This window comes from Pinus tabuliformis, chromosome X (assembly GCF_031772625.1).
Source record: "Pinus tabuliformis cultivar Carrire ecotype Pingquan chromosome X, CPIR1, whole genome shotgun sequence".
Classification (NCBI taxonomy): Eukaryota; Viridiplantae; Streptophyta; class Pinopsida; order Pinales; family Pinaceae; genus Pinus; species Pinus tabuliformis.
Genome location: NC_142308.1, coordinates 681,217,363 through 681,242,688, shown reverse-complemented (window position 1 = coordinate 681,242,688; position 25,326 = coordinate 681,217,363). Strand labels below are relative to the sequence as shown.

General features: G+C 37.9%; 1 protein-coding gene across 1 annotated transcript in view; it reads right to left on the bottom strand.

Moving 5' to 3' along the window:
- Positions 1–25,326, bottom strand: part of LOC149141813 (FK506-binding protein 2-like) — a 107,156-nt gene that overhangs the window by 23,478 nt on the left and 58,352 nt on the right. Inside the window, exon 4 of the mRNA XM_089446363.1 lies at positions 9,106–9,196. Within this exon, the coding sequence (XP_089302489.1) occupies positions 9,106–9,196 (91 nt within the window). The remainder of the gene's footprint in view (positions 1–9,105; positions 9,197–25,326) is intronic.

The window sequence follows — 25,326 nt, the reverse complement described above, 5'->3', positions numbered from 1 at the left end:
TTATCGGGTATTTATCTTTCAGAAACATCTGTAGTTATGGATTCTGCAAGTACTTCTAGTTCAATGGGACGTTTTGGTTCCCAATATTTTGATGCTTTGCAATCTGAACAAGAATTGAGATCTGGTCTAGATGATTTATGTCATTCTGAAGAATCCTCTGGAAATGAAGCATGTTTAAATGAAGAAGAAGATAATCCTACTGTTAATTGGAAACTTCCCCCAGTTTCACCTTCTGATGTATATAGAGGTCTTACTCCTTTTAATTTTAGAGCACTTACTCAGATAAAAATAAAAGAAAAATCTATCAACACTGAGTTAAGCCTGAATGTCATGATGACAATCCCGCTACTTGAACAGCGCCATATCCAAGCCGCCCTAAAATCGGGATAGTAGTATTCCCATCTTGAGATGGTGAGAGTAGGCATGAATGCTTTGCATAGAAAAGGCCAGAAAGCCTTTGTCATTTATATGACTGGATGATGGAGGTGAAGATGGCTAGAATTTATTATATATATCTGTGTGTGTGTGTTATGTAAAATGTAATTAGGGTTTTGGGGCACAATCAAAGATCATGCCCCTTCTTGAAAAGGTGCCCAAGGGCTTATTTAAGCCAAGGCCCTCCTTGTAAAAGAATCATCATTTAATCAATATATATATGTTTCTGAGCTTTCATGCTCCATCTAGTCTCAGAGCAGACGATCCTCCATCGCTCTACTACTGCACAAGTCGAACCACCAGTTCACTGCCGCCTTCGATCCATTGCTCCATCGTTTTTCCTACCATCGTTCGCATCCATCCACAACCATCATTTTCCCTGCCATCGTCTGTATCCTGTTCCAAGCCCTCTGCCTCCGTAGTTACATCATTCTTGTTCAACACATCATCGCACAAGCCCTGTCTGCCGCTATCAATTTGAGCCACTGTCATCCGCCATTTTGTTTCCTCCCCGACTTTCTGACCATCGCACCTGTTCGCACCCTTCCCCGTTGACTTCCATATTATTCCTTTTCAATTTCATATGTCCATTAAAATCATATCTTTAAGTTCAAACATTAATAGTTATCTGTATAATTATTTAATTAATTATATAGTTATACTTATAATTAATTAAATCATATATATAGTTAATTAAATAAATATATATATATCTTATTTAAAATATATATATATATATATCTTATTTAAAATATATATATATATATATATATATATCTTATTTAAAATATATATATATATATATCTTATTTAAAATATATATATATATATATATATATCTTATTTAAAATATATATATATATATATATATATATCTTATTTAAAAAAAATATTAGGTCAAATTAAGGAAAAAGGCTACGTTGGATAAGTATACTCCACCTCATACCCGCTCAATGTCTTCATCAATGTCGATGGTCGATTTTATTAAAAGGTTGATAGATCTTGAGACTAAGGTGACCAGACATGGCGAAAAAATTGAGGAGCTCCAGGATACAACAAAGAGAATAGAGAGCCAGCTCGAATAGAACCATAACAAATTTAAAAAGGATCATGCAATCCTTTCAAATAAGGTGGATCTAAATCATAACCAAGCAAAGGTAATGTTGACCTATATTTGTGACAAGTTGAAGATTACACCCGATCAAATACCGCAGAATAATGAAGCTACTCAACATCTCAATTCTCTGGATACATCAAACTTGTCAGACTCACATGATAAACTTGAGTCTCCAAAAGCATTGTCCATACCCCACCAACAAAATAGTAACACGAATTTTCAAAATATGCAACTCTGGAATCAATACTCAAATATGCAGCTCGTGAATCAACACCCCTTCTTCACTCCATCAGTTGCTACATATCAACAAAGAGCAAAACTTGAGCTCTCCAAATTTAACGGTAACAAGAAGTGTAGTGTTGCATGGTTCAATAAAGCAGAAGAATATTTCGAGGTTTACGGTATTGACAATGATGATGAAAAGATCAGGCATGTGTCCATGCAAATGGAAGGCAAAGCATATAATTAGTATATGTGGTGGAAGAAGACGACACTTGCTATCAGTTGGAAGAAATTCAAAAATGCATTCTTTAAGAGGTTCCAAAGTGTCAAGGAAGAAGAGTTCTTCTCAACACTCACCAGACTGCAACAAAAATAAGATGTGGATTATCAGAAACTCGTCTCATTAGCTACACGAGTACCTGGATTATCAAAAACTCGTCTCATTAGCTACACGAGTACCTGGATTATCAAAAACTCATCTCATTAAACCCCATCTCCAGGTTGAGCTAGAGCTTCATGACATCACTTCTATAGAAGCAGCAAGACAGAAGGCAAAAGATACTAAAAAGAAGCACGAAAAGATGCAATGGCCAACAGTTGAAAGAGTATATTTGAGACGAAGATTTCCCCATACTGCGAACACGGATAATACAAGATATGTTCCACCACATCTTCATGAAGGACAAAAAACTAACGTGGAAATACAAGAATGAAAGAAAGCAAGTGCAAACGTTGTGGCGAAAAGTGGAACCCTAAACATAGATGTGCTAAGGGAAAAGAAACCAAGACCCTGTATAAGTGTGAAGCAACTAATGATTTAAGCAGTGAAGACTCGGACGTAGAAGAGATCGAATATTCTCCAAATTTTCTCCAAAACCAGTTAAAAGGTCATTTCAAAAAAAGCAATGTAATTGATCTAATCGACACTGGTAGCACCCACAACTTTTTGGACTCAACTATGGCGAAAAGGCCCAACATGAAAGTTATGGTCTCTAACGGTAAGAAAATTGAAAAGGTAGGGAAATGCCATAAAGTCAAATTACATATTCAAGACTATAATCTAGAGTCTCTGTTCTACATTGTACCATTAGGAAGAGTGGATGTGGTCCCAGGTATCCAATGGCTACAAACCCTAGGCACTTACTTTGCCAACCATCAAAAGCAATTTATAAAATTTAAATGAGCAGGGCAAAAATAAAAGTTATATGTGTTCCAACCCCCTGAGAATCAAATTGTATCATCATCCCAGATGATGAAAATGATCCAAAAAGGAGCACCAACTTATTTAGTGCAGTGTCATCAATTAGAGATGCTAACTTCAAACCTAGTTAACGAAGATTCACGTGAAGTTCAAGAACTAATTCAAAAGCACGAAAAAGTGTTCCAAGACCTTCCAATGAAGATGCCTCCTAAAAGAGAAATCGAGCATACAATCGAAGTCAAATCAAAATCAAATCCTATCAACATCGAACTGTATCGATGTCCACATCATCAAAAAACCAAAATTGAGAAATTAGTCCAGGATCTTTTAAAATGTGGCATTATCACAAAAAGTAGAAGTCCATATGTTGCTCCAGTTGTATTAGTTTGGAAAAAAGATGGATCGTTGAGGCTGTGCATAGATTACTGAGGGCTAAACAAGATAGAGATTAAGAATAAGTTTCCAATTCCGTTTATCAATGAAATGTTGGATGAACTACACAGAGCTAAATACTTCTCAAAATTAGACTTGAGATCTGGGTACTACCAAATAAGGATAAGGTTGGAAGACATAGCAAAAACTGTGTTTCGTACACATGAAGGTTACATGAGTTTAAGGTAATGCCTTTTGGACTAACTAATGCTCCAGCAATGTTCCAAGCCACAATGAATGAGATATTCCGTCCATATCTAAGGAAGTTTGTGTTAGTGTTCTTCGATGATATTCTAATTTATAGTAAAACATGGAAGGAACATTTACAACATTTAGAGTAAGTTCTCACTGTATTAGAAGGGTATCAATTTCATGTTAGGAAATCCAAATGCACTTACAAGAAAGAGGAAGTAGAGTATCTCGGACATATAATATCCAAGGAAGGAGTGAAAGTAGATCCTAATAAAATCAAGGCTATAAGAGAGTGGCCCAAACCTAGTTAACAAAGGTTCACGTGAAGTTCAAGAACTAATTCAAAAGCACGAAAAAGTGTTCCAAGACCTTCCAATGAAGATGCCTCCTAAAAGAGAAATCGAGCATACAATCGAAGTCAAATCAAAATCAAATCCCGTCAACATCAAACCGTATCGATATCCACATCATCAAAAAACCGAAATTGAGAAATTAGTCCAGGATCTTTTTAAATGTGGCGTTATCACAAAAAGTAAAAGTCCATATGTTGCTCCAGATGTATTAGTTTGGAAAAAAGATGGATCATTGAGGCTATGTGTAGATTACTGAGGGCTAAACAAGATAGAGATTAAGAATAAGTTTCCAATTCCGTTTATCGATGAAATGTTGGATGAACTACACAAAGCTTAATACTTTTCAAATTAGACTTGAGATCTGGGTACTACCAAATAAGGATAAGGTTGGAAGACATAGCAAAAATTGTGTTCCGTACACATGAAGGTCACATGAGTTTAAGGTAATGCCTTTTGGACTGACTAATGCTCCAGCAATGTTCCAAGCCACCATGAATGAGATATTCCATCCATATCTAAGGAAGTTTCTGTTAGTGTTCTTCGATGATATTCTAATTTATAGTAAAACATGGAAGGAGCATTTACAGCATTTAGAGTAAGTTCTCACTGTATTAGAAGGGCATCAATTTCATGTCAGGAAATCCAAATGCACTTACGGGAAAGAGGAAGTAGAGTATCTCGGACATATAATATCCAAGGAAGGAGTGAAAGTAGATCCTAATAAAATCAAGGCTGTAAGAGAGTGGCCGAAACCAATTAACATATCCAAGTTAAGGGGTTTCTTAGGGTTAACTGGGTACTATCGAAGGTTTATTAAAAACTATGCCCGTGTACCTACACCTCTATCAAACCTTCTAAAGAAAAACTTATGTCGTTGGGTGATGAAGCAGAAAAGTGTTTCGAAGACTTAAAAGGAATTATGTCTAATGCACCTGTATTAGCAACTCCTAATTTTTCAAAACCATTTATAATTGAATGTGATGCTTCAAGTTTTGTTATAGGAGCAGTATTGATGCAAGATGGTCATCCAATAGCTTTCGAAAGCACAAAGCTCAATAAGCGAGAACGTCTTAAGTCTACATACAACAAAGAAATGCTCTTTATTATGCACGCACTCGCCAAGTGGAGGCAATATCTTTTGGGAAGTAAGTTCTCCATCCTAACAGACCATAATAGTTTCTAGTACCTCCTCCAACAAAAAACGCTCTCTGAAGAACAACAAAAGTGGATTGAAAAAAATGATGCTTTTGATATGGAGATATTACATAAAAGGGGAAAGGGCAATGTAGTGGCAGATGCTCTTTCCAGAAAAGATGGATAAACATCCTTGTTTGCAGTCTCAGCTATAATCCCATAATGGCTTAATGAAATCCACAGTGAATATGCAAAAGACCCAAAAACATATGCTATAATCAATAATCCTACTCAAAATCCAAAATTCGAATGAAAGAAAGATATTTTGTGGTATAAAGGGAGAATTTACCTAAGCCCTAACTCTAAATTTAAGTCCAATGTGCTCAAGGAATCCCATGACTTGTTTTCAGCAGGACATATAGGGTTCTTTAAAACCTACTATAATGCACATCAGTCTTTTTTCTGGAAAGCAATGAGTAATGGCATTCAAAAGTATGTAGCAAAATGTGAGCAGTGCCAAAGGAATAAAAGTGAAAGCATTAAGACCTCTGGCCTACTCCATCCCCTGAATATTCCTAATCAAAAATGGGAAGAAATATCAATGGATTTTATTGAAAGATTACACATGTCAGACGAAAAAGATAAAATTCTTGTAGTAGTAAACAAACTCACAAAGTATGCACACTTCATAGGAATGAAGAAATCATATTCATCATTCAGCAAAAGAGATTGTCGAGATATTTTGCAAGAATGTCTACAAATTGAATGGATTTCTAAGAATGTGATAGAGATGCCAAGTTTAAGGCGAATTTTTGGAAGGAGCTTTTCAAACATATTGGAACACACCTCAACATGAGTTTTGCATATCACCCTAAAACAGATGGTCAAATAGAAACTGTCAATAAGTGCTTAGAAGCTTACCTTCATTGTTATGCAGCAGACAAACAAAATAAGTGGGCTCAGCGGTTACACCTTGTTGAATGGTGGTACAATTCAACATATCATACTTCCACAAAAATGACCCCATTTCAAGCTTTGTACAGCTATGAAACTCCTAAATGGAAAGACTTGGCTTTCACTAAAACTAGAGTTCCAGCAGTTAAAGACCAGTTGGAAGAGACCTAGAAAATCCTTCAAGCATTGAAAGAAAATCTAAGTATTGCAAGGAATCGCATGAAACAACAGGCCAACCAACATAGATCAGAAAGAGAATTTGAAGTTGGAGAGTGGGTATTTGTTAAGCTTCAACCTTACAAACAATTATCCTTAAAGCAGAAGGGTAAAAACATGTTGGCGCCGAAATTCTATGGACCATACCAAATTAAAAAAAAGATCGGCCAAGTAGCATATAGCTTAAGCCTTCCTGATAATAGTCGAGTTCATAACGTTTTTCATGTATCTTGTCTTAAAAAAAGCATTGACCAAACACCAATCAGCACAAACTTCCATGCCAATGTTAGATGATGAAGACAAGCTCATTCTAGAACCAGAGGGAATCATCACTTCCAGGGGAAAGAAGTTACGTTCACGAGTAATTAAAGAATACCTTATCAAGTGGAAGAATCTACCAAAAGAAGAAGCCTCTTGGGAGACAAAGGCATTTTGTCAACAACACACTTTGTTAGCTATGCTTTGAGGACAAAGCATTCTTTTGAGAGGAAGGCAACGTTATGTAAAATGTAATTAGGGTTTTAGGGCACAAACAAAGATCATGCCCCTTCTAGAAAAGGTGCCCAAGGTTTTATTTAAGCCAGGGCCCTCCTTGTAAAAAGATCATCATTTAATCAAGTATATATATATATATAGATAGATATATATATATATATATATATATATATATATATATTACTGTCGTCCCCAACTTGCCATACCCTAGAAAATTTGGGGGTGCACTCTAGCCGTACCAGAAACTCGGCCCCCCATCCCCGCCATCCCTTCGTCCCCAAAGGCAATGCAACATAGGATTTTTCTTACTGAGATAGTAGAATTTGTTCCAACTTTTGTACTTATTCAAGCTTTTCTAGATTATTGACAAGTCCAAGTCAAGCTCTTACTCTCTGACCTTGTCAAGATGTGTTTTGTAACTATGCTTTATGCACATGGTTGTCAACACAAATATATACAGTCCACCCACCACACCCAAGCGTATTTAATAGCACATTGCTTCTCATGTAGGTTTATTATTAGCATTGTTGTTATCTTTAGTAGCAAATTGTATAGGTTTATAGACTTCTTTAAAGTTTATTATTGATTTCGATTATGTTCTTGTACGTTTTCCGTCGTAGGTGTTCCACCTTATCATTTTGCATTAATTGTGTATGAAAGCTCTTTTCCTCGGCCAAAATGCCATTATACCTACACTATATCATTTTATATATTTTGACACCTACACAAATTTAATGATTGTTGTTCCATTACCCCAGATCCTATTCCTAATTAAAACAATTGAAGTATTATCCATACGTTCATTAAATTCCACCCATCTCTGCATTACACACTATTGCTCTACTATCACCTGAAACATGAAAGAAAGCAAGGTTCCAAAACAAGGATGGGTATTAAAAATGACACTTAAAATTGTTGTAGGCAATGAAATAATGCACAACCTATGTGTTTGTGTATGTATGTATGTATATATGTGCGTGCTGTGTGCTTGCATGCGCACATAGAGATGCCTTCTAAATAATTATAAATATCAAAAAGTTGGTGATTTTCATAAATGGCATATCAAAACTTCATTATTTTCCAAATATACCATCTTTATGTTCTTTCTTCTTGTATTCATGTTTTTTACTTTTTTGTTGGTCCCATGCCAAATTAGAAAATATAGGTATAAGTTGAAAGGATTAAAAATGTGCATCAACAATAACTATAGAGATTATGTGATTCTGGGCAATCATTATGTGATTATGGTTATGATTATGATTATGATTAGGTGGGCAATCATAATCATTGCCCAATACCAACCAGAAAGCAATATCTTGATTTAGGTTTGGTTTTTCATTTAATCTCAAATCCCTACTCACAACAACTTTATCTCTGCAAGGGTCTAAACGCCTACATGGTTTTGCTTGGTTGAATAACCCACACACAACAATTTTCTAACTTTGGCATCAACACTGCTATTGTTTGCTTTCGAAACACAAGCAGCTAAACCAAAAAGAATTAGAAAATTTACATTTGGTTTCCCACCACATGAATGCCTCCTCGGGTGTGACTCTTATCACTCCTCTATTGAGATTCCTATTCAATAGACAAATCCTTCTGTGCATCTTCACCCAACACGTATCTAGAATTTACTTCCGCAAAGCATATTTTTCACCATTTCTGTCTCTTTTGATTCTTCTTTCACCACTGACTATCTGCCACTTGATTCCCTACTGCTCACAAAAGAAAGCATATTCCTCTTTCTACTAACTTTCCCTTGAGAAAGAAGACCCATCAGCTACGATTTATGTCACCTATCAATATCAAAATGAGACCACAAATCTCCCAACCCTCCTTGGCAACTTCTCTGCCAGATGAAAATCAATTTACTTTTGTTGTACCTCTCTTCTCTTGCCTTTTTTGGTTGACTCCTATTACAAAGGTTATTTCTGTTAGGGTCCTACCCTCACACACATACTTACAATACTTTATGCACACTAATAGCTAGTTAAAAATTTGATTTGAACCAGTCTTAAAAATAAATCTCAATTTCAAATAACTCCAAGAACTTCTCTGCCAGATGAAAATCAATTTACTTTTGTTGTACCTCTCTTCTCTTGCCTTTTTTGATTGACTCCTATTACAAAGGTTATTTCTGTTAGGGTCCTACCCTCACACACATACTTACAATACTTTACACACACTAATAGCTAGTTAAAAATTTGATTTGAACCAGTCTTAAAAATAAATCTCAATTTCAAATAACTCCAAGAACTTTTCCTAATCATTAAAAACATATATATATATATAGAGAGAGAGAGAGAGAGAGAGAGATCTAATAGTGGTTAATGGTATAAACACCAAGATCTAACCTTTAATTACTTGGCCACTACCAAGTTCAAATTCTATTGGATCACCCCTCTCAAAGCTTGAGTCAAAAACTGTCCCATCTGTAAGAGATCCCTGCAATTCATGGAGGAAATCATAGAAGTTTAGTTGAAATTATATATGCATGGAAGAGATATTTGCAATGCAAACTACTTCACTGCTACACACTTTTTAAAGTTTCACAATTTTCAGGCAAGGTCACAAGTCAATAAATAGCAATTAGTTGCCTAAGAAAAGTCTCGCCTTCGTTAACAGTTAAACTTCAGAAACATGAGAACCATTAAAATAAATCATTCATTTGCAATATATCTATTTGCAAGAAGATTGCTTCCTACAAGCACAAGCAATAACTTGAAGACAGAAAAATGGTCATGCATAAAAGTGGATAATGACATAATTTCAGCCAGTGATCTGTTGAATGAGGAGGCCTAATTTGGAGAGCTCACAAACAGAAGATCAAGTTCAATGATTGATATATTGTTTTGAGTCCACAAACTGAGAGGATACTCACAAAGCTATTCAACAACTACTATTCTTGTTGCCCTAGATCAGTTTCGTGAGACGTTTTAGTTTGAATGCCTATGTTATTAGTTTTTAATTACCAAGACTAGGATCCTGTGATTCCAGTGTTGAAGTAAAAAAACTCTTGGTTACAGATTTTATTTTTGACAACAGTAAAGAGCATTTTGTATTCATAAAAAGAGATCTAGTCGTTAAGAATAAGTCTGCCTGGGTTGATGGTGATCACAGGACGCATGTGACTGTTGTGGCCGGCAGAAGAAATCCAGATCAGTTATTATCTGCCATTCAAAAACTGGGCTATTAAGAAGTTAAGACAATATTCAGCTTGGTGATGGTGGAACCTTGCAAGGGTTCAACTGCCTTTCAGCAGGTGATTTAACATTTAAGCTAATAACCCGATTTTGTCTTAAGACGTGAGAGGTCATAAACTAAGTTCAATTTTGTCTTAAGACGTGAGAGGCCATAAACTACGTTCAATTTTGTCTTAAGACGTGAGAGGCCATAAGCTAAGTTTTGTGCATATATATATATATATATATATATCCAGTGGATCGAAAAAGAAATTGAACAATATGGCATTGAGGTGGCAGAAAGAGCAGGAAGGAGCAAGGGAGAAATAATTTTTTATTACAAACTGCCTGCAACTAAGCATAAAGGGCAAAAGTAAACAGTTATTGTTAGCAGTTTTAATGGATTCGGACTCTTGAAAAACTCTGCCAACTCAGCAAAAAAGTGGCAAACATTAAGAAATGGATTAAAAAATTCAATTAAATTAAAATATAAACTTAAAATAACATTAAATAATCACATTTCCATACTAGTATGAAAATAAGATACATATAAAAGATGTAAAAAAATGTCCAATCATGTACAATGTTCATACATTATTGTGGGTAGTTGCTGAGTCAAAATTGAAGAGTCCAAACAAAACTGTCAAATATATATGTTTCTACTATCTACTATGATACTAACAATGCTCTTGACCACTTTTATGTGCATCGATAGGACATCCTCTAGCAGTTGAAGGTCATGTGGCCAGGGTCAAACATCTAGTGGGGGGCACCAGGGCCAGAACCTGCCTCTGCTCTTCCTGCAATAGTTGGTCTGGAACATCCTCTGATGCCTCCTGCTCTTGTGTCAGCTTCCCCATCTAATCAACCAGGAGAATCCTCCAAATTAGGACTCTGAATCTCCATCAACCATTCAGAAGTAGGGTCAATCTCATCCAAGCAAATAACCTCAACATCAGTTGGTTTCTTCAACGGCCTGACCCACAACCAATGATTGTAGTAGACAAACACTGTGTCATTTAGCTTTAACATCCCAACACATTGCGCCTCTTGAATATCAAACCAGCTATGGAAAAGAAAAACCACACATTGACCACATGAACTTTGTCATCAGTTCCAGTAACACCCAATAGGGTACAAAAAAACACAGACCCATATGATTGAATTTCCTCCTGAATGCTGAAATCGCCTTGGCAGTTATGGTATCCCTAGCATTGTGTATGCTGATACTCTTCTTAGAACATGTCAATTTGAGTTCATCCTTGTACCTATTAAGAGGGAGTGTTGAGAAATGTAACTAGTATCGATCTTCATAATTGTATTTATGATGTAATATATTTGTCAAAAGAAAGAAAAAGAAAATTAGTATACAAGAAAATTTATTTATTAGCATGGGTTTCATGCATTATTTATTTTATTTCTAGGTCAAAGCCTCCATTGAAGGCATTTAGGGTTGAGTCATGAGTCTATGTCCTTGTCATTATCGTCTAGACCCTTATTGGGCATTCTATATCAAAGAAATATAATTATTTTAATGTAATTAGGTCATCTACTCCTCCGTCATCAAGTCGGCCTCAAGCCTGTCATGTCGGCCTAATAGAAGAGCTTCAAACAACTATAAATAGCAATGGATTCGACCTATTGTGTGATTCATTCATCCATTATTCGATCTGCAATTTTTGAGAGAAGAAGAAAGTGTGAAGTACAAACAGAAGTGCCTATCCAAATTCAAGAAGCCTAGCGAAGAAGACAAGAACTCTAACAAAGGAGAGGAAGTCTGAAATTTGTCTTATTCTGCCACACGTGCGAGGAGACTGAGGTAATTGCAGGGCCGAAGGTGCAGGCCGAGTTTCAGGATTGAAGAGAGGGCCAAAACCCTTGTTGACTCATGTTGAAGAGCTGATTAATATTGACAATAGAAGATTTGACTAAAGTTTGACTTGTCATCATGGGAGGCTGACTTGGTGGATGGGGGACAGTCTTTGTCTTGGTCAAAAGGTCTTGGTTGTCTCATTTGACATGATTCTACTATTGAAGAAGAGTTGGAGACTGAGGTAATTGCAGGGCCGAAGGTGCAGGCCGAGTTTCAGGATTGAAGAGAGGACCCAAACCCTTGTTGACTCATGTTGAAGAGCTGATTAATATTGACTATAGAAGATTTGACTAAAGTTTGACTTGTCATCATGGGAGGCTGACTTGGTAGATGGGGGAGAGTCTTTGTCTTGGTCAAAAGGTCTTGGTTGTCTCATTTGACATGATTCTACTATTGAAGAAGAGTTAGACTGGGTTTTCCCCTTGAAAGGAGTTTTGCCTGGCTGAGAGCCAACATCTTGTGTCATTGATCTTCATGCTTTTGTTTCGATAGTTGCTTGATGAAAGAACTTAAACCAGACATAAAGAAGATAATAAGATTACAAGAATATCACAAGTAATTATCAATGATAAGAAAAGATTTCTGCCTTGATGATTTTCTAACAATCATTAAGGTCAATCTTTGCTTAAATAATAAAACCATTATTACATATATTATAGAAAACTCATAGTACAAGATTGCAATTTTGAACCTTTTGTGGAAGAAGTGTTGTAGATAGTCAACCTAGCTCACAAAGGGCTATCTTAACTTGGTTGTCCCTTTTCATGATCTTGCAATCAAAGAAAAAAGGGCGAGAATGGACCTCATGAATGTTACTGATCCCATATGTTGGAAATATGAATATATTATGCATTCGTTTTGGGAGCTTTCATGGGCCAAGCTCATACTTTATGATGCAAGAAACTCAATGGAAGATACGTATTTCATGCTCTGAAAGATTTCAGAGGTAGCAAACAAAAAGGTAACCATATGGTACACAATAGGTACCACAACCCTTACCAGTAGAAAATAGCAACAACAAAAAAAGCCTAAGCTCTAATATCAGTAATTTATTGCATTAGCAGATTTTAGTTATAAAAACAAACTTATTTTACTCTAGGGTTTTCCAAGCATATTTTTATATAAATAGATCATACACATTATCAGCTATTAGATTTAAGATGATATGGAGCTTGATAATCTTGACAGGTTGTATCTTTTTTATATATGGGCTAAACCCTATTGTACTCCAGTTGTCTTGGGTATTTCTCACTGCATTTTGGTTTTCTGCAATCTATGAGTATATTTTCTACTCATATTAATTGGCTATAATTTTTTTTGTAATTTCTTCTATATCTTCGTAATTTTTTATATTATTTTAATACCTGTATTTCCCCATTTCCTGAGATTGTGAAATTGTCGTTTTTGCAACCTCTACCTGTTTTAGAAACTTTATCACCCCCAATTTCATGCAACATAGCCTATATGTAAATAGGCCAAGCATTTTTACTAACATGTGTCGATTTTTCAACTTCAGTCATGCACCTTCTCTCTCGCAGGTATTGGCTCAATCCGAATATTTTGTGAAAGAAGGGACAATCCTATTTGTTATTAAGAGAAAAAACTGATCTTTCTTTTTAAAATATCTGTACATGTCCATTGTAAATTGGCAAACAAATATGCACTGACCATTTCAATTCTTCGGTGCAAAATTAACTGTCAATTACAGAACCACCAATTTCAGCCAATTAAATATCAAATTTTCAATTTCTGTAAGTGAACAAAGTGCGTAATTAAGTAGCCAAATTTGATTGGGAGATTATAATGTGTCCATTCAATCCTAACATATTTGTTTTATTAATTAAAATCGTGGAACAGGAAGCTTCGTAACTCTGCAAGAACTCCAAGTTAACCTCACTCTACAAGATGGTGAGCAGAATCAAAACTCCCGGTCAAAATCAGTCAGACTCAGTTCTAGTAAGTAAGTTTGTCAAGTTTTGTTTTGTTAAGTTTTGCAAAATTTTGCCGACTTTATGTTCCCTGATTTTGTAATAAGTTGACCTATTGCCAGGTTTTGTGCTGAGTTATGAGTTGAATCAGCACTTTAAGTTTTTTGAGATATATTGCCTAGCCCAAGTCCAATGATTTTTGGCCTTGATATGGTAATCCATAAAAGCATTGCAGTATTTCTGTGCAGTGTGGACATTTTTACATTTTTGTTTCCTCCTAACATTAGGTCTAAACAAGAACAGTTCAACTCTAGTATTATTTTCTGCTAAAAATTCTTGAATCATAAGTTCACAAGGTGCCAACTGTGCCACTCATTTTGTTGTATAATGCAATTCTTGCCAGAATGGGATGAATCAAGCCCGTTGAAGATGGAGAAAGCTTCTCAGTTTTCTACCAGGTTTTGCTTCTGTTTCTTGATATGATTTTATGGATGGTATGCGCATGAAATCAATGTAAAAACAATCTGAGGATTTTAGCATTTGACAGCTTTCCCATAATCAACTCAAAATTCAACATACATTTCTCCCTGCAGATCTGCATTAAGAACTCTCAGAACTTGAATTTTTAGTTTCTATAGGTTTAGGTTGAAAATGGTCACTTTTAATCCTTGATCAGAACAAGTTTAGTAAATTTGTTTGCTTTGGAGTAGTTTTGATAAATCTGAGCCCAGGCTAGGGTTAGTTTGTTGCGGATGGATACCAGCGGCTTCTGTGTGATCAAAAGGAGGTTGCATTAGCATTAGAGGCAATCTGCAGTAATGGAGTTTCAGCAGGCAGGGAGATTATCTCTTATTAGTCACCAGTCCTTTTTCCCTGTCAGATCTCGTGGGAGGGTTGTCAGATGTCAACTGGTATAGTGTCATAGGGCAATTTAGGGTTTTATTTCTTGCTAGGGTTCCCATTAACAAACAACCGAAGACATAAACAGTAAAATCCTTTCATGAAAATGAATATAAAATTCAATAACAGATGAAAATCACACTGCTCTTGGGCTTACCACCCGCTATACTGGAGGATTATAAGAAGGACATTGATGGGCACTTAGAGAACACACATTAAGTAAAGTTCAAAAGATCGAATTTCTGAAGTAGAGCCGCTGCCGATGAGAAATTCGAAGTAAGCTTTTGCAGTGAGGGGCAGAGATAGTTCTAGTTGGAGACTTCTCCTGATCCGGGAATACTCAGCAGAGGAGGCAGAGACAAATCCGTGAGAGGCAGCGCAAAGCCATAAGAGGTTGACACAGGGTCACGCAAAGGTAGCGCAAAGCCTTGAGTAGATCCGAAATTTGTTGGAGGGATCGATTTCTTTCGCTGGAAGCCGGGGTGTGAGATCAAGAGAGCAGAAGTCAGAATCTCAGAGGCAAATCGATCAGCCGGGAGGAGTGATGCAACCCCAGAAAGTGTGACGGTGGGTTGACGTAGTGACTGCACAAAAGCAGTGCAGAGGCAACCAGGGGCTAGTCATTCAGTGACTGGATCAGCCAGGATTTCTAGTGATAGTGTGAGGTAATCTCACTCATCTCTTTGTCAGTGATATTCTCTATACTGGATAGCCAGGAAGGCATCCAGAGATTGTATTCAGAAATTACTATTGCTTACTAATAAAACCCTCAATTGTTGCACCGGTTTTCCCACACTGGGTTTTTCCAGGGACACTCATCCAAAAATAATTGTGTAGATGTGTTGTGTATTTATTTCTTGTTCAGTTTCTTGTTTCCGCATTTTATTTAAATGGTGAAGGTTGCAATGTATTAGTTTCAGCGTTTACTGTAGGAAACAATAAATAATTTGTTCAAGTAACTAACAAATAGGAGATAATCAGTTGTTGCAGTAGTGATTCGGGGATTCTGAATTTTCACATGGTATCAGAGCTGCAGGTGAAACAAGAGAGTTGTGTTGGAAGAGCCCATCGTTGAAGGAAGAAGGGAAGTCGAAGTGTTGCATAGGCAGCAAATTGAATCCCCAGAGGGATTGCAAGATTTTCGTGGTAAATCTCTTTAAGGATTTCCAGATCGAAATTTGTCAGGCAGTAGAGGGAGTAGCGCAACAATAGGTTCAGCGAAGAGGGGTTTCTAGTATGACACAGTCTTCTGCAGGCAGTTGTCGGGCAGAAAGACGTCAGAAGGAAAAAGAGACACTTGAGGGAATTTCTTCCTCAGAGAATTCCAAGCCAGGGAATTTGAATTCTCATTTGCTGAGCAACAACAGGAGAGAGGAGGTCATTCAAATTTTTCGATTGGCAGAGATGGCAACCAATGGGTTGAGATATCAGGATCGGTTGGATAGTGCATCCAACTATGTGATCTAGAAGGCAAGGATGTCATGCCTTCTGGATGAAAATTTTCTCAAGACCTACGGTGACAGTGTGGTAGTTATACCCGCGGATCCAGATCCGCTCAAGAAGTACAAGGGAGAAATGGCGAAGACAAAGAGAATGATCCTCGACGGAGTGAAGGATCATGTGGCCTGTCACATCGCTGGCAGAGGGATTGCCAAAGAGACGTGGGATGCATTCTTGACGTTGTATCAAGGATCTTCCAAGCAACAGAAGATGTACTTAGAGCAGAAGATGAGGTCCACGTAGATGCAGAAGGGGGAACACATTGATTTGTTCCTTGCAAAGCTTCAGGAGACCCGAGATGAGCTAGCAGTTGTGGGGTCTACACCTCAGTTTTCCGAGATGGTAAGACTGACCCTCAACTCAGTTTCACATGAGTGGCAAGTATTTGTCCAGAGCATCCTGAGCAGGGAGACTTGCTGGACTGGGAAGGAATGTGGGCAAGTCTTAAGCAAGAGGAGATGAGGAGAGACTTGGTCAAGTGTAAATTTGACGAAGCAGCAGCAGTGGGTCAAAGCCCAAGGAGGAGGTTGAGAATGCAGCCCTTGCATCTAAGGGGCAATAGGAGCAGCGAAAGAGGAAGAAAGATGTCTCGAAGATTAAATGCTTCAAGTGTGGTGAATTCAGTCACTACGCAACACAGTGTCCTCTCAAGAAGAAGGACATAGATGAGAAGCATGATCTGAAGGTTGCCCCCGCGAAGATTGAGGAGGAGGAGTTTGCCATGACAATCGAGATACCTCCAGGAGGGAGGTGGGTTGATTTAGAGTTGTAGTTCAAAAGAATTGTAGATGGGCAGGATCCTTGAGGAGCCCACCTCTTTAATCAATTCCTTGCTACGACAGCCCAAATCAGTAGTAACAGGATGGACTGGGTCAGTTGATGCAGAGGAGTGTCGGAGTAACAGTTGCAGTGGCTAGGAGCGCCAAAGACTAAGCAGCTCATAACAGAGTTGGAAGCAATGCAGTTGGCACAGAGCATAGGTCAGCAACAACGCAGAGGCTTCAGAGGATCAGCGTAGAGAATAGCAGCAGTCGGACTCCAGCAACGAGATGTATCATACTGAACACTTGTTCAGTAATTTGGGATGCTTTTCCGTTGTTGATGCAGTAGCAGTAGCAGTTGGAGAAGGTTGCAGTGTTGGCAGTGGCAGTGCCAGCAGCAGCACGGATGCAGAATTTGAGAGGGAGTTGCAGTACAGATGAAGTGTTGGCAATGCAAGGTCAGCAACAGTATAGATGTAGCGTTTGTGCAATAGTTGGTGGGCAATGACGTCAAACATGAGCAGTGCAAAAGGGAGATGTTTCAGAGTCAGAGTGATGCTTCAACAGGTTGCATTACTAGAGCACATTCCTCGCTGAGAGGGAGTGTTGATTTCTGGTAGCATTGGATGTGCTCTAAGTCTCAAAATTTGCAGGGAGGCTTAGACACATGCATTCTCCAATACCCAAAAATCGTTTTGGAAATTCCACCCGGAGACAGTTTTATTAAAATAATTAATTATTTTTAATGGGTCCCTAAGTCTAAACTTAGGAAATTAAAATAATTAATGGGTATTAATCTAAATTGTGGGTGAAACTTCTAGAAGAAGACGGAGATTGAGTCCAAATGATCTGAGCCATTGATTAGGATCTAATCTGGGTCGTTGGTTCTCAACTGGAGGATTATAAGGACATCGATGGGCACTTGGAGAACACACATTAAGTAAAGTTCAGAAGACCAAATTTCTGAAGCGGAGCAGCTACCGGTGAGAAATTCGAAGTGAGCTTTTGCAGTGAGGGGCAGGGATAGTTCTGGTTGGAGATTTCTCCTGATCCAGGAATACTCAGCAGAGGAGGCAGAGAGAGATTGGGAGAGGCAGCGCAAATCCAGAAGAGGTTGACGCATGACCACACAGAGGCAATGCAGAGCCTTGAGGAGATCTGAAATTTGCAGGAGGGATCAATTTCTGTAGCTGGAAGCCAGGGTGTGAGACCGGGAGAGCAAAAGTTAGAATCTCATAGGCAAATCGATCAACCGGCAGGAGTGACACAGACCCCAGACAATGTGACGCTGGGCTGATGCAGTGACTGCGCAGAAGCAGCGCAGAGGCAGCCAAGGGCTAGTCATTCAGTGACTAGATCAACCAGGCTTTTCGGTGATAGTGTGAGGTAATCTCACTCATCTCTCTGTCAGCGATATTCCTTGTACTGGATAGCCATGAAGGCATCCAGAGATTGTATTCAGAAATTACTAGGGCTTAATAATAAAACCCTCAACTGTTGCACTAGTTTTCCCACACTGGTTTTTTCCGGGGACATTTGTCCAAAAATAACTGTAGATGTGGTGTGTATTTCTTTCTTACTCAGTTTCTTGTTTCTGCATTTTATTTAAATCGTGAAGGCTGCAATGTATTAGTTTAGGTGTTTACTGTAGGAAACAATAAATAATGTGTTCAAGTAATTAACAAATAGGAGGAACGTAATCAATTGTTGCAATGGTGATTCGGGGATTCTAAATTTTCACAAGTACGTCATCCTTAAGAACTTTCCATGAAAACCATTCCCTAATCTGTCGAAGACTACTTCAATGTAGTGGATTTTTTCTTTGCCTAAACAAAGATGTCCTTGCTCCCGTGGTTCCTTACAAGTGAAACAAAATTCCTTATGTCTCAATTCACTTCGGGTCTCATCATCCAATCTATCCCTTTTGGTTCGGTCATGTTGAAAGGGTTTCTTCTCCTTATCCTTCTAAGGGATGAAAGGCTTGGACAGGAACTTAGATTTGGTTGATGCATTTCCCATATCTCGAGTTTTCTTTAAGGCATCTTGTAGGGTTGTGGGATCGAACGCCTTAACCCAGACTTATAGGGGCTCGGATAATCCCTCGGTGAAAAGCATAATTAGTCTTTCTTTAGATATGTTTGTCACCATGACTACGATTCGTTCAAATTTTGTGATATATTCTTCTGGTGATCCTATTTGTTTGAGTTGTGCAATTCTCTGAAGTGTATATCCAAATTTTTTTTATTAAATCAATCTACCAATCTCTGCTTAAAGTCTACATAAGATGTGATATTTGCATGTCCCAATGTAACCAGTCCATGATAACACCATTCATGGGCTTCCCCTTCCAAGGGTAGAGTAACGAATTGGATAGTGTTTGCTTCTGTCATAGGATTGAGTAGGAAGTAGATGTCGAATTTTTGTACCCAAGCTCTTGTTGAACATTTAGATGATCCATCAAAAGAAGGGAGAGATAATTTACTTACCTTGCACATCAAATCAAAATTTTTGGAGTCCCCTCGGTTTCTTCCTGTGTTTGATGTTGCAGAATTCTTGGAAGGATAAGGCGGCCCGTTTATTCTCTCTGGGGGTTGGATACTCCTAAAGGTATTCATCAAAGGCTCTCTTCAAATCAGTTTCCCCTTGATTTGTTGTCGCCTAATTATTTAAAAACTAGGGAAGTAGCGATCTATGAATTTTCCCATTGACTTTCCTCATGTTGGTGTGCCTAGTGGGTTTAGGATTATGGTTGTTGTTGCCTTCAGTACAAGCCTTGTTTCATTCATTTAGTTTGTTAGAATTGTTACAAGCAATGTTAGTATTCCCTATGAGGTGGTTAATCAATTGGCCTAATTATTGTTGTCCTCGAGCTAACACTCTGTCTATTTCCTGTTGCCCATAAATTATTTGTTGTTGTCCCTTGCTTATTTCTCCGCCAAAATTCCCATGGGTTCTTCTTGCTCCCTCATGGTTGGATTGTTTGTAGTTTTCTTTTTCCTGAACGTAACGTTGCTTATATCTTCAAGAAGCATACAAGGCTCAAGTAGTCCCAGCTAGTAGGATGCACATCTTTGATACCATTGTAATGTCTTAGGGCAATTTAGGGTTTTACTTTTGGCTAGGGTTCCCATTAGCAAACAATAGTAGACATAAACAATAAAATCCTTTCCTTAAAACAAATATAAGATTCAATAACAAATGAAAATCACACTGCTCTAGGGCTTACTACCCACTGTACTAAGTATTTGACAACAATCAAGTAAAAATAGTATTATATCATATTTAGAGAAACTATCACTAGTTAGTGTCTACCATAGAGTCTTACGAAATGCCTCAGGAAAAATCATCGGATCTTGCTTCAAAAGTGGTCTAAAATCCACCAAACGTTTTCTCTCGGAAATTACCAAGTTGCCTCAAAAATTACAAGACTTTGTCTCAAGAGTGACCGAGCTACTTCAGGGGGAATTACTGGACACTGCCTCAGGAAAGTGATCGATCTTGTTATATTGTGAGCAGATTTCAGCCCTGTGGCCAGTCTGACGGCCCTATGTCGTTCCTGCGACCCTTGCGAATGTTTGCAGGTTGCCTCAAGATGCCCCAAATTACCTCAGAAAGCCAGCAAATTAACTCAGGATAGCCACAAATTTCGCCTCATAAGAGCCACGGGTTTTCCTTCAGAAAGCCACGAATTTCTCCTTAGAAGAGCCACAAATTTTCTATCCTAGAAATGCCACAAGTTTTGTTGTTTCCTCAGATTGATAAATCCTACGATTTTCTAGACCATAATAGAAAATTAAAGAGAGTTTTACTAACTAGGGTGGAATCTTTCACCACCGAAATTAGTAGGGGAAAATGGGTCTTAAAACCCTCAAAGCCATAGCTCAAGAAAACAATTATATTTGATCCAATTTGACATGATGATTCCAACTCCTCTATTTATAGATCACTCCATGGGCCCCCAAATATGCAACCCCCAATTTTGGGTTTTTTGGCCCCAGTTAGCCCAACTTTAGCACAATGTTGCCCCAATATTGGAAAATTTGGGTTCTTACCCTTTTAACAAGACTATAGCCTACGGGGTCAAATAGGCTATTTCGTCCTCCATCAACCCATCAATTTAGAGAGGATATTACAATTGGCCTTTGTCAGCTAGTAAGAAGTCACCCATCCTCTTGGAGACAGTGGCCAGAATTGGTCAATAGTTAGAATAAGATAGGGTTTTAGGTCCATAGCAGATATGGTAGCAAAGTAGATGGGCACTATAGATTCTAAGCCTGACAGCTCGGCCCACACAATCGCTTTTTTCTTTCCTTCAAATCCAACTCCATGGTCCATTGTCCATTACATGTAAGATTGGGGGACATCGCTAGAGTCTTGGAGACATTATTAGGAAGGGGTAAGCTCACATCCTATGCAAGTGGGCAAGGTGGAGTCACAGCGAGAAGGTGAAGCTTCTGTCTCAAGCCATGCTCATTCCCTTCATCCAATTCCTTTGTCTTTAAAATCAATCCTTGGTAGCCCTGTTCCATAGCCTATTTAGCGACCGACTAAGGATATTGGAGTTCATATGCAACCAAAACTTGGGATGATGTCCAAGGGAGTGAAATGAAGGCCGCAAAAGTTAAGATGGTGGTTGGCCAAGACCTAGACATTACATATGTGCCTAAAGGTGTAATATCCTGGGGTAGTTTTGGCCTAGGGTTTCAGGTATCTAGGGTTTTAAATGAAATTTATTTCACTCATTCAGTAAATAAACCATCAACTAATTCAATAGCACAATAGGATATGATCCACACTAAGTATCATTACACATTTGTCAACAACCATATCACTGTTCATGTAATGCAATTTGATAAACAAAGAGTTCCAGTACCACAGAAATAACCAATGCTTATATACTAAGCATGATTTGATTCCACCTGAGCACAACGAGTATTCTTGTAGATTCTAGTGAGTAAACTAAATATGACTGTCCTCAAACTATATCTGCTACAGGATGTTAATACCTGGTGTGGACATATTCCAATTACTTCGCAAGCCTACCTCAAGATTTGTGCCAAACTTGCTCCAAGAATGTCGACCTTTGCCAGGATCCTCGGATTGCTTCAGGTTGCTACTTCAGCCCAACCTCGGACTATTCAAGAAATTCAAAGACCTTCCTCAAGTTGCGATATTTAGCTACACGAATCCCCGCTAAACTACTTCATTATTCCTTCAAAAACTCGTCCAAGATTTGCAATGATTACTTCAAGGTAACTCAACTTGTTTCTAGTCTCTATTTAGCCTAGAGAAGACTCGGACTTACGCTCTTAATCAATTTGGTGACCACAGAGGGCTATCTATCCACAAATTTATCACAAAAAATAGTTGAAAGGCTAGCGTTAACCCCAAAATTGCTTCGCCCTATTTCAATTAAGCTCCTCTTTGCTACAAGAATGTTGAGCAAGGGCTCGGTCGCAATGAGATTGTATCTAATCTAGATGATTAGCCTCAGATGGAAGTCGCCTCAACTTGAGAACTTCACTTTGTTTAGAGATAAAGTGTCCATCTTTACTATGTTTCCATCTTCTTTATCCTAGACCCTTCCATGAATATATTTTGTTGCTCCTTGTACAGAAGCCTTATGCCAGAACAAAGAAGAAATAGGAAATAAAACTAATTAGGGTGGAATCTTTCACCACCAAAATTAGAAGGGAGGAGAATAGGTAGGGTGGGATCACCTCCACCAAAACTAGTCCAAGAGAAAGGGGTCTTAAACCCTCAGAGCCTTGGGCTCAAAAAAGAACAAAGACAAAATGATCCAATCCAATGATCATCTAAATGAATCCAACCCTCTTATATTTATAGATTTCCTTGAGGGTACTTTCTCCTTAATTAATTGAATAAAATTCACATCAAACCCCAACTTTGGGATTTTTTGCTCCAGTTGCCCCAAACTTGTCCAAACATTGGGTATTTTGGGGTTTTCCCCTTTATCGAGGACTATAACCTACAAGGATTGACAGGCTACTATGCCCCTTAGGCCAATTACTCCTTCGGAAACATTACAAAAGCAATGGAAAAGTCAGTGGTGGGGAGGTTTAGTGGTAAGTTTGTGCACTCAAGCTCTTAAAGGTTGGGTGGAGGAGAATTGGGCTATAGTTTTTTGGACTCTTCCCCTTCTTTTTACATTTTAGCTCGTGGGTGGTTAGTTTTCTTATTTCTCTCAACAGAAGATGTGAATAAAATATGTGCAAGGACTAGCATTGGTGTCCCTTGGGACTTATCCCACAGCATCGGTTTGTTGATTTCGATCCCATAAGGAACCCTATAAACAGAAAGTTCAGGAAATTCTGCTTGGATTCCCCTTGATGTTTCGAAAAGAAAACATGTAGAGGCAAAGGGGAAGACAATAGGTAGATTTCTAGGTTTGGAAGAAACTTGGAATAGAAAGGTCGATAGAAGTGCAAGGTTTCATGTAGAAGTCGATTTTAGGGATGATTTGCTAGCAAAAGCAGAAAGTAGAAATGGAGAGCAAGCATGATTCCAAGGTGTCCCTTCACGTTTAATCCCAAAGTGTATTTATGAGCAAGACTAGAAATTTGGTGGAGGAAATTGGAGTCTTGTTTCTTCCAATGATTCCTAATCCTTTATGAAGCAATTCACGGATAACATAGCCAAAATTTATTCTCTTTCAAGAGTGTTGGGTAAAGAGTTCTCTGCCAATCAATGTGTTCAGCTATGGGAGGTAGAATCTAAAATGAAATCTCTCTATGAAGGTTCTTTGTCTAGTCTCCTTTTGGAGGAAGATCCGATAAGTCTGAGAGGTCTCAAGGCGATTAGGCATGATTTACTGGCTAAAGAAGAGACTTTATGAAGACTTAAAAGCCAAGCTATATGAATCCAAGAAGGTGATGATAATACAAAAAAATTCACAAGTATGCTAACTACAAGACTAATTATGATCGATCAAGGAAATCCATGATCAAGATGGAAAGATGGCCAAGTCATTCAAGGAGAAAGCAAAAGTGGCAATCATGTTTTTCAGGGCATTATTTCAAGAGCCGAGTGATTGCCCTATTCACAAGATATTAGAGATATAGAGACTCTTTCCTCTTTCTTTCTCAAAAGGGGCCAACCAAAGTTTGGTAGAGGAGGTTTCTAAAGAAGAGGTCAAAAGTACTCTTTTCTCTCTCAAGCGAGGTAAAAGTAAGTAGTTGGATGGGCTTTCTATTGCGTTTTATGTTAGTTTCCTATGCTCTCATTAAGGAGGATCTTCTTAAGACTATTTGAGAGTCCCAAGTGTCAAGGAAGATGTTGAGCTTTTTTAATTCTACATATCTAATTCTTTTTCCAAAAAAGCAGATGTGAAGTAGTTTGAAGATTTCAGGCCTATTTATTGTTGTAATTTTATCTATAAGTCGGTGGCCAAAATTATTACAGCAAAGCTCAAACATGATTTTAGTGAGTTCATCTCTAAAGATTAATTTGGTTTCCTTCACAATTGACAAAAATTTATGATGTAAAAATAAAAGCTCTAGATCAAGAAGCACTCTATTCTATCAAGTTGTCTAAGAGGGCGTTTGTAGTCATAAAGATCAATTTGTCGAAGGTTTATGATAGAGTCAGCTGGACATTTCTAAGTCTCATCATAATTCAACTAGGAATGAATATTAGTGTTGTCATTTGGATAGTGGGGTGTTCCCAATAAACTTCTTTCATTGTGTTGATCAACAGAACCTCTTCGCAGTTTTTCCAAGCTTCAATCTATCATAGATAAGGATGTCATCTATCACCTTTCTCATTCTTGTTATTAGTTGAAGGGCTGAATCGCTTGTTGGTTGATGTTAAATCCAACAATGTGATTAGGGGTGTCAAGGCTTCTAAGGTTCAATCCATATCTCATTTGTTGTTTGTGGATGATGTGATTATCTTGGAATATGGCTTGACACCAAAAATCCAAGCTCTGAGAAGAACTTTATTTAAATGAGGCTATGTCTTGCATCATAGGGAGTAATCTTCTGAAGCGGGTTCAAAATCAGTTGCCACAGTGGTTTCCCTTCTTGTCAAGTTCATTGGATGAGGGTTTAAATACCTAAGTTTCCATCTCAAGTTGAATTTATAAAAATATGAGATTGGGTGTGATTGGTTAAAAAGATAGAGGCCAAATTCAGCTTCAATGAATAAACTCCTTTCTCAAGGTGGTCCTTTGGTGATTGTGAAATCGATTTGGAGGCTACTATGTGTATTGGTCTTTTATCATTGCAATCATGAAAGCCATTTTAACCAAAATTTGAAAGATCAGTTTCTGATTCCTTTGGTTTGGGACTCATCAGAGGAATGGCATTCCCTTCGTGTCTTCCATTGGGAAACCAAACAAGTAGAGGGGATGGGGGTTAAATGATATCCACAGCTTCTCTCAATCCTTAGCTGCTCACTCGTTTTGGTGGTT